At 41.6% G+C, this 10,166-nt stretch overlaps 1 protein-coding gene across 1 annotated transcript; it reads left to right on the plus strand.

Moving 5' to 3' along the window:
- The first annotated feature begins 494 nt into the window (after nt 1-494).
- Gpx6 (glutathione peroxidase 6) lies at nt 495-9,750 on the plus strand. The gene is made up of 5 exons (XM_027409582.2): nt 495-581; nt 1,951-2,104; nt 7,143-7,260; nt 7,715-7,814; nt 9,544-9,750. Exons 1-5 carry the CDS (start codon nt 495-497, stop codon nt 9,748-9,750), a joined length of 666 nt encoding a protein of 221 aa, XP_027265383.1.
- Nucleotides 9,751-10,166: the final 416 nt, after the last annotated feature.

Genomic DNA, 10,166 nt, shown 5'->3' on the forward strand with positions numbered 1-10,166 from the left:
CTGCTATACTAACTGTTTTGTTCTCTCTAGTCCTGAAATTCTTTTCAGCAGTGTAGTCAAGGATCTGGCTTTACCTGAGCAGGACAGAGGTCCCTAAGGGGGAAGAGAACTCTCAGGCTTAGTGCCTGTGTCTCCAGGCTTCAACACTGTTGACAATTTGACTCAATGCTTTTCAAACTTGAGTTTGCATCAAACCTTGTGAATATGTTGTGAAGTAGGCTGCGATTCAGTGGCCTGTGTTACTCCAACTTGGAGAGGGGAAGTAGAGCCTCTCAGGTTCCAGGCAGAAAAGTGTCCACCTTCATCTCACCTTCACTTGTCAGAACATGTGCCTACCCACGTGAAGCTGAGGAGAAGACAGAGAAGGAGAGAGGTGGAGAGTGACAGAAGCTCTGTGATTGGCTGTGCATCTCCAAACTGGTGCCTGCTGGGGATACTCAAAAGGGGTCACAGTTTCTGAGGTTCGAGACTCAGCCACTGTTCCTTGTACAGCCATGGCCCAGCCGTTCTGGGTCTCCTGTCTTTTCCCACTGTTTCTGGCTGCCTTGGCTCAGGAGACTCTGAATCCTCAAAAAGAAAAGGTAAGCACCCCCAGGGCATTGAAGCTGATTCCATCATCTGATAAGTAAAGGGGCTACCAAGAGATTCAGGGGCCTATCCTGTTCTTGAAGGGAGAGAGCTGCCTGACAGCCTTTCTTTGCAGACCTCTGTCACTGATGCCCTTTGCCACAGCACCTGTCCTGCCTGTTCACTTTGCTTTGTTGTGTTTTCCATGCATCTTCTCTCTTTCTCTGTACCTAGTGGATCTTTGAGAAGACTATAGCTAGCTAGCCCCCTACCCCCACCGCCACCCCAGCTGCCTCTGCCACTTCTCGATGGCTGCTTGACGCCTCAGAATCTGCACTATCCCATGCTGATCTGTAACTTGAAACAGCCCCATGGGTTAAGTAGCTAGTGAATTGGGAGGGAGGCTGACTATTCTCAGACCAACTGGACCAAACCTAGAGGGACTAGAGAAGAGGGCACTGGACTGGGCTCTAGGGCTCTGGGGTTAAGGAAAGAGGGACTTTTCTTCAGTGACCATTAAGACACAAAGGCTGATTGGGTGGGGATGGAGGGTGTGAAGAGAGAGCTCAGCTCAGGGTAAGGACTTCTTACAACATGGTGTTGCTCCAAGGAGCTGCACAATTATCACACTTTGGGGCAGTAACCAAAAATCCTCACAAGGAGCCAAGAAGAGGGATTGTATCCTAAGGTATCTTTAGGGGGAGTCAATATCCCTCCCTATAAAAAAATAATGCATGCATACATTTAGACGGCAGAATAGGGCTAATGTCGATGGTATGAGGGACCAATACATTTCAACTTTAAAATCAGAGAAACTTGTTGAAAACCTCAACCTCACTTGTGTCTCTAAGCTACTTATATATTTTTGTCAGTTCTGGCTCCCTTCATAAAAGATGAGGGACAAGCTCATCATAGAGCAGAGTAATTCCCAGACCTTAGCTAAACAGAACCCATGGGTGACTGGGCCCCATTCCTACAGCTTTTGATCCAATATGTCCTATTGGGAGCCCAGACATTTCTAAAATGCTTTCATGATGCTTTCGCAAGCCCTTAAGTCTGACCTTTGAGCTTTGACCTCTGTTATTGGTCATGTGAAGGGCAAGGATGCATGTAAAATTCTGATTGGCAGCTGTAAAGTCACAAGTTACCTACTATCAAATGAGATCCCAGCCTAGTGGATTGGGTACCCTCTAGGGACACCCAGGTCTGTGTTCACCACCAATGCCTTCTTGGGTGTAAAGTTCCTCAAACAGAAATTCTCCAGCTCTTAAAATTTCAAGATATTGCATGAAAAATCTCCAACTGCTGTGAAAAATGCTGGCAGGTGTTGAGAATTATGGTTTGTTAGGTCATTCCAGTACAGTTACTTATGTTATATTACAGGTGAATTGCAACAAAGGTGTGACTGGCACTATCTATGACTATGGGGCCAAGACCCTGAATGGTGGGGAGTATGTTCCCTTCCAGCAGTATGCAGGAAAATACATCCTCTTTGTCAATGTGGCGTCCTTCTGTGGCCTTACAGCTACTTATCCTGGTAAGAACTCGAGTTTCAATTCTCTCTCAGAGCTAGCCTGCCACACCACCATGTTGTTACTGGAGAAGGTTTTGCTGTGTTGCCGGGATTGGGGAATGAATAAGCACACTGATGCTATTCCCCTAAATTTTTCCATTTTGCTGCTTTTAATGCCAGAATTATCTTCATTCTGAGGACCAAGGTTTTCTCAGGGATAGGCTGGACAACCACTTAGAACACATCTATGATTGAAAAAGTTGTGCCCTGCCACAGGCAACAGGGCAGCTTCTCAAGAAGGGATAAAAAAAAAAAAAAAAGATTTGGGCCATCTGAGCTAGTGTCAGGTAGTGTGGGGAAGGATTCAAGGAACTGATGTTTGCTTTGGATTAAGGGCTGTCAGGAAATGCAGAAGGGGGCAATTATGCTATTGGTTATCTTATCAAATCTATATTTCGAGAGAGACAAAGGCTGAAGCTGTAAATGGTAAAGCAGTTGCAACAGTTTATATTGGCTGGGGGACAAGTGGTCATTTTGTGATTTAGACACTGTGTGTGTGTGTGTGTGTGTGTGTGTGTGTTCAGATGTGATTGTAGAGCAGTCTTGATTGGTCATGGTTGCATCCTCTGATGTTGATGTTCTGTGGAGTTGATTGATATAACACTAAATACCAAAGCCTTCCTGTGACTCATAGGCCAGAACCTAGAATAGTGAGGATGGGCTTGCGTTAAACCAAGAGTGAAACGGGGAGTCATAAGACAGATTATATGGCTGGTCAGGTGGCTCAGTTGGCAGAGTGCTTATCCAGCATACACAAAATCCTGGCTTTGGTCCTCAGCATTTCATGACATAGTGGTAAAAACCTGTCATTTCAGCACTTGTGAGAGGGAGGCAGGAGGATCTGCAGTTCAAAGTCATTCTTAAACATTGAACTACTTCTTAAGATACCATATTAAAACAAAAACAAACATCAGGAGGCCAGGGAGATGTCTCAGGGCATAAAGTGCTTATTGAACACACATGAAGACCTGTATTCAGTTTCCTAGAAAACTACAAAAATCCAAATATGGTAGAGGCACAAGCCTGTAAGCCTAGAACTGGGAGACAAGAGGAGAAAAGGCAGGTGGATTCCTCTGGCTAACTGTTCAGCCAGTCTAGGAAAAACAGTGACCCCTGTTCAGTGAGATGCAATCTAAAAAAGTATAACATATGTTATATATGTAAAGTGGAAAAACATAAGGTCTGGGGATAAATAGAAGAAAACACCAAATATCTACCCCCTGTCTACACACACACACACACAACTAACACCATCACCACCACTACCGCCAACAGGAAATAAGACTGCTTTTATCTTTGGGAAGCATCCCAAATGACAGAGGAGAATGAAGATGTTTATCCAAGCTGCTGTAACTGGCATCATGACTGCTTGGAGCAAGTGGTAAATATAGGAGAATGTTCCATCTCCCTATTGTGTACATTATACACAATTTTATATTTTTGTTAATACAAATAAGGTCATATAAATTTCTCCATGAACTATACAAGATATATATATATATATATATATATATATAATTTTTGACATACTAAGAACATTATTGCTTTAAGAATATCCATGCTAACTTCAAAAGGTTTATTGAATCAAATGCTACAGAGATAAATGGACCAAAATAATATGGGATTAAGTTTTTACAAATTCCATATGTTAACACTGCTACCTACTTGACTAATCAAAAATATCAGGTGCTGTTCAAAAGTAATTTTTGAGATAGGATCTCACTCTTTCAAACTCATGATCCTTCTCCCTCTGCCTCCCAAATGCTTGGATTAGATGTGTGAACAATGTTATTTTTTTGTTGTTGTTTTTCTGAGACAGGGTTTCTCTGTGTAGCTTTGGAGCCCATCCTAGCACTCTCTCTGGAGACCAGGATGGCCTGGAACTCACAGAGATCTGCCTGCCTCTGCCTCCTGAGTGCACACTATCAATTTTTTTAATGCAACTATAATTACAAATTTTAGAATTTTCTGCTTACTACTTAAATTGATGCATACTTTAATATCCCATCTAGGACATATGTGTCATCAGATTTTGGTATTTTGAAGTTATTGACTTAGCCACATACTTATATTATATTAAAATACTGCTTCTTCAGGCACCTATAATCCCATTTGGTAGCTGGATGCCAGAGAGTCAGGAGTTCAAGATCATTGTTGCTTACATATCCTGTTGCCTAGGCTACATGAAGCCCTGTCTCAAGGAAATTAAAAAAAAGAATAAAATACAACATGATATAAACCACAGTCAAACAACTGGTTCAGATTTCAAGAGAAGCTAAATACTTATTTCAATTTAGTGGTGAAATTACAGTTTTTTGTTGTCTTTTTTTAAATTTAATTTTATGTATATGGTTGTTTGTCTGTATATATGAGTGTATGTATCTATGTATATGAACCACATGCATGCAGTACCCACAGAGGCCAGAAGAAATATTGAATCCTCTGGAACTGGGAATTATAGATAGTTGAGAGATGCAATGTGAGCATAGGGAATGGAACCCAAGTCCTCTGGAAGAGCAGACAGTGCTCTTGACCACTATGTTTCTATATCCTTATGTGGAATCAACTTTAAGAAAACCTGAAAAGTTATATATTAAATTTTTAGAAAACTCAAGAACCTAAACTTAAGAGCCAATAATCAGTTTAGTATCAGTTAACAAATGGGGATTTTCTTTCCTTTAAAAAGTTGAAAATATGGTAAATTTGAAAAGTTGTTCTAATTTAATTGTAGGGCGAAGAGTATGGCTTAATAGTAGAATACTTGGCTAGCATTTGAGTAGGTCTGAGGGAATTTTTAAAATTTAATTTTAATACATGTGTTGAGTATATAATACTTCACAACATTCAAAAGATACAAAAGAGTTTAACAGGAATACTGCCCAAATTTGTCACAGTTTATAGTATATTTTTCCTGAAATCAATCACTCTTTCTTGTGTGTGTGTGTGTGTGTGTGTGTGTGTGTGTGTGTGTGTGTGAGTGTGTGTGTGTGTGTGTGTGTGTGTGTGTGTGTGTGTGTGTGTAAGAGAGATAGGAATAAATACACACAAATTGTTTTTCACCTTGCTGTTTTGCATTGTAAAATACCTTGGATGTTATTCCTTATCAGTGCCTGCTATTTCCTCACTACTGTGGAACAATCTTTCTACACTGTAAATATGTATTAATCTCATTGGTTAATAAAGAGCTGTCTGGTCTATAGCCGGGCAGGAAGAGATTGGGTGGGAGAGCCAGACTAGGACGATGCTTGAAAGAAGAAGGGCAGAGTCAGAGGAGCTGACTGACAGCCAAACACAGAGAGGAAACAGGAGGAGGAAGATAAAAGAAGTAACGCTACGTGCCAGAATGTAGATTAATATAAATGGTTAATTTAAGTTGTAAGAGTTAGCTAGTAAAAGCCTGAGCTATTGGCTGATCATTTATAAGCAGTAATAAATCTCTGAATGATTATGTGGTAAGCAGCTGGCAAAACAGAGTTGATCGTGATCCCAATGGAAAAATACCACTTACATCTCACTTTTCTGTTTGCTTAAGACAAGGTCTCCAGTAAATAAGGTTTGTCTTGAACATTTGATCCTCCTGATCTATCTCCCAAATGTTGGGATTACAGGCTTCAACCACTATGCCTGACTACTTCACTCATTTTGAATTGAACTACATCATGAGAATTTTAGAGAGCACGTCAAATTTTACTCAGTGAAAAAGTTGAGAGGGCTCAGAGCTTACCAGAGACTACAGTTGAGATCCACTGCGTTTCTCCTACAAGGAGAAAGCTGAAGATAAGAGGCAGGTGAATGTAGGCAGCTACTGAAGAAATGTGGAAGACTATTTGTATAAAATATTTTTATATTGGCTCGAGGTGTAGTTCAGTTGATTGTATACTTGCCTAGCCTGTGTGAAACCCTAGGTTCAAACCCTAGCACCACAGAAACCAGTATGGTAATGCAGATCTTTAATCCTAGCACTGGGAAGAGGAAGATGGAGGTGGGAGGGTCAGAAGTTCAAGGTCCTCCTTGGCTACATAGTGAGCTGGAAGTCATCCTGATCATACATGAAACTGTCTCAAAAAATAAATTTTATATATAATGTATTAAACATATACTTTCACATAAAATATACAAGAAATAAATTAAAACTTGAAGATACTCTCATATAGGAAGAGGCTCTTAGGGGAGTCACCAGCAAGCAGAGCTGAGCCTAAGTGAGCTTACTGGCTTGTTCTGAGTAGTAACTCCAAACTGAAAATGACTAAAGACAGAGCAGACACACAAGAGGCTCTTGGTGTATGAAGAACTGTCTAAACTGTGTGCCTGGGATCCTACTAAGGTGGAAATGGCCTTAGGTATTGAGGTCAGTTTAGAGAATGCTATGTAACCAGGTTTGGATCACCCCCACTCTGAGAAAGTATCTTACTATGCAAACTTGGTTAGCCTGGTACTCACTATACAGAATAGGCTGACCATCCCCCTGGCTCTGTCTCCCAAGATTATAGGTGAACACTGGAGCCAGACTCTGGTTTTCTGTTTTCTTCTATTACTTCTAATATGCAACAGCAAAGTGTGCTTCTGGGAAAGTGCCCGTAGTGTCAGAGATTGTCATCATGAGACATGGTGGGAGGACAGGAGAGTATTGTTTCGTTTGTTTTTTCCTTATAAAACATCTCAATTGATCCACCAGCTAACGAAGAGAATGCACCTTGAGTCTAGCCTCCTTTCAGAGTCAAGTAGGATTTTTCATAGGTCTAATCAGTCCGTATCTATTTGCTTTAAATAAATTCTTTGCATGGAAGATGAAGAGCAATGAAACTTGGGAGGCTCTGTGCCACAAAACCAGCAGCCATTGACATGAGTTCCCGGCAACCTGTGTTGTAGCTGTTTGCTCTGCCTATTTAATGTCGGTAGCTTTTCGTAGTCTGCAGTGCAGTCATGTGACAAGAGGATAAACCTTGTGGCCCTTTGAGCCTTGGTCAGGAAGTCTGCCATGCTGTTCACCCTCTACCTACAGAACTGAACACACTGCAGGAGGAGCTGAAGCAGTTCAATGTCATTGTTTTGGGCTTTCCTTGCAACCAGTTTGGAAAACAAGAACCTGCAAAAAACTCAGAGATCCTCCTTGGACTCAAGTGAGTGCTATGTTGGGTCCCAGAGTTGCCCTTTCCTCGTCTGCCTAGATACCTTCTCATTCCGGAGATTCCGGAATAGGAGATGGAACAATGGGCTGAAGAATGTCATCATAACATTCTATCTAGTCTGGCAGGAAATACCCAAGTACTCTCTCCACACTAGGCTTTCTTGAGGGTGAGAATAGGTCTAAGGAAAAGACATTTAGGGGAAAGATGGACACTGAGGAAATGGAGATGGGCCGGGAAATCTGACTTCAAAATATCCTCTCCCCAGTGTCTTGGATTCTCTGATTCCATGAAGCCTCATACTTGGAATCTGAATCCCAGGGACCCCTCTTCCTCCTCTCTCTTTCTGCAGTCCTTTCCATCCTTTTGTGAGGACCACTGGTGCCCATTCCTATTCCTCCTTTTTTTTAAATTTGGATTCTCTTGAGAACATCTTGTTTCACTGCAGACATGTGCGTCCAGGAGGTGGCTATGTCCCCAATTTCCAGCTTTTTGAGAAAGGGGACGTGAATGGAGAAAATGAACAAAAGATTTTTTCTTTCCTAAAGGTGAGTGAATAAACATGGCATGGATCAGTTAGATAGGATTCTCTGGAAGCAATGGGGCAGGTATCTATAATGAGATGGTACTCTTTAAGTGGTAAATTCACAGACATGAGGCATTGGCTTCAAGCAGAGGAAATCTACACGATAGCTCTGATGTGGATTAACCTTCCCTGCTGGGAACTGTGAAATACAAATTAACAGTTATTAGTAGATTAGTCTCTTATCTGAAGGCTCTGTTATAAAGTCGGAGAGGACATAGACACAGCTAAGAGAGTGCGCCAAGGGAGAAGAATCACAGAGTATTATAGATGCAGAGCAGCAGGAGAGAAGGACCTTCCCAACAAGGATCACCTAGTCACTTATCCCCAGAGGACGGTTTGCAGAACAAAGCTGTCCCTGTGGATATTTTTACTCATCCACAGCAAACTGAAGCAAAAGATCTACTTATTCAAATATAAAAGACAATCATTTATTCCAATAATAAGTTATAGTCAGGCTGCCTTACATAAACGGCTTTTTGTAGCACAAAAGATGACCATGACAAAACACAGTGGCTCATAACTATAATGCCAGTACTCAGAATACAGAGGCAGGGGGATGGCTGTGAATTCTAGGCTTAGTCTAAATAGTTCTCTCCAGGCAAGTTACAGCTACATAGCAAGGCCCTGTCTTAAAACAAACAAAACAGTGATATTATCCATACAGAGCTGTCTAATATTTAAGAGTCCTATCTGCAGTGGTGACAAGCCTGAAATCCCAGCACTTGGGAGACTGACTTCACAGTCAGCTTGAGTTTCACATTGAGTTTCAGACCAACTTGGGCTCTTGAGTGAAACTAACTAGCTAACTGACTGACTGACGGATGGACTGACGGACTAAACAGATAAATAAGTAAACAAAGAGTGAGGAGCTGGAGGGTTGGCTCAGCAGTAAGAGTGTGTGCTGATCTCCAGGTCAGTTCCAGAATCCACATTATTCAGCTTACAACCATCTGTTCAGCCAGGGATCCAACCACCTGTACTGAAATTTGCAGGCCCTGTATGCACAGGTATACCCACCCACCTGACACACACACATATATACATAATTTAAAATAAAATAAATATAAAGAAAAAAAGAAAGTAAAATAAAATATCTTAAGATTTAAATTTATAGTTATAACAGATTTTTAATTTCCTCAGTGATAAAATAGCTATCGAACTTCTATGGCTTATGAAGTTCCAAGGTCTGGGAACTACTGCTCTAAAATCAACCTATTATTTTTCATCCATGGATACTGAGATCATAGAAATCATGACTTACTGAAAGAAATGGATTTTTTTTTTTTTTGATATAGGGCTTCTCCTCTGTGTAACAGCTCTGGCTATCCTGGAACTTGCTCTATAGACCAGGCTGGCCTTGAATTTAGAGATCCACCTGCCTCTGTCTCCCAAGTGCTAGAATTAAAGGTGTGGGCCATCATGCCCGGCTGAAGGTATTATTTTGCTCATCATGATAAAATCATGAGACTAGAGGAGAGGCGGGAAAGTGGGGTGCTTTTTACTGACTGTCACACTTTTTATCCTGGTTAGAATGGCCTTGGTTTGCAGGTGGCTGTGTACTAACAGATGTGGGAGGGGCCGGAAGCATGTGGAGTTTAAAACATTAAGATTTACAGCAGTGAGCAGAGGAGACTGGACAACACAGAAGCAGAAATGAGATCATCTTTCCATTTTTCATATCTCCACTCCAGAACTCCTGCCCTCCCACCTCTGAACTTTTGGGCTCTACAGAGTATCTCTTCTGGAATCCCATGAGGGTCCATGACATCCGCTGGAATTTTGAGAAGTTCCTGGTGGGTTCTGATGGAGTCCCTGTCATGCGCTGGTTCCACAAGACTCCTGTCAGCACTGTCCAATCAGACATCATGGAGTACCTAAACCAATCTCATAGCCACTAGGATATGCTTTACAAATAATGTCTTTGTTCCTTCCTTCACCAGCCTCCATATGACCAAAGCATGCAGCACTACCTGTTTCCCTACTAATGCATGGGTGAACAGCTCTGTATGCAGAAGTGTAGTTCTGGTAGGCATATACATGCATTGAAAATTAAGTCAAAGAATATCTACCCAAATATCTGATTCTGCTATATCAAGTTTTCCTAATCTATTCCAAAAGGGAGTCATATTATAGAGTTGAGGATCCAGACAATCCCATCCACCTAATAAAGCAACCCTGTAAAGGTCCTAACACTTACTGTTCCGGTGGGTTAAAGGAAGTGGAAATGGGTAGCAAGATCGTCTGAATTCCCTTACCAGCCTCCTCTCCTCCCAAGCTGGACATGCTGTGTCAAGCTCTTCTTCTGTCTATCCCC

This window comes from Cricetulus griseus, chromosome 3 (genome assembly GCF_003668045.3).
Source record: "Cricetulus griseus strain 17A/GY chromosome 3, alternate assembly CriGri-PICRH-1.0, whole genome shotgun sequence".
NCBI classification, from domain to species: domain Eukaryota; kingdom Metazoa; phylum Chordata; class Mammalia; order Rodentia; family Cricetidae; genus Cricetulus; species Cricetulus griseus.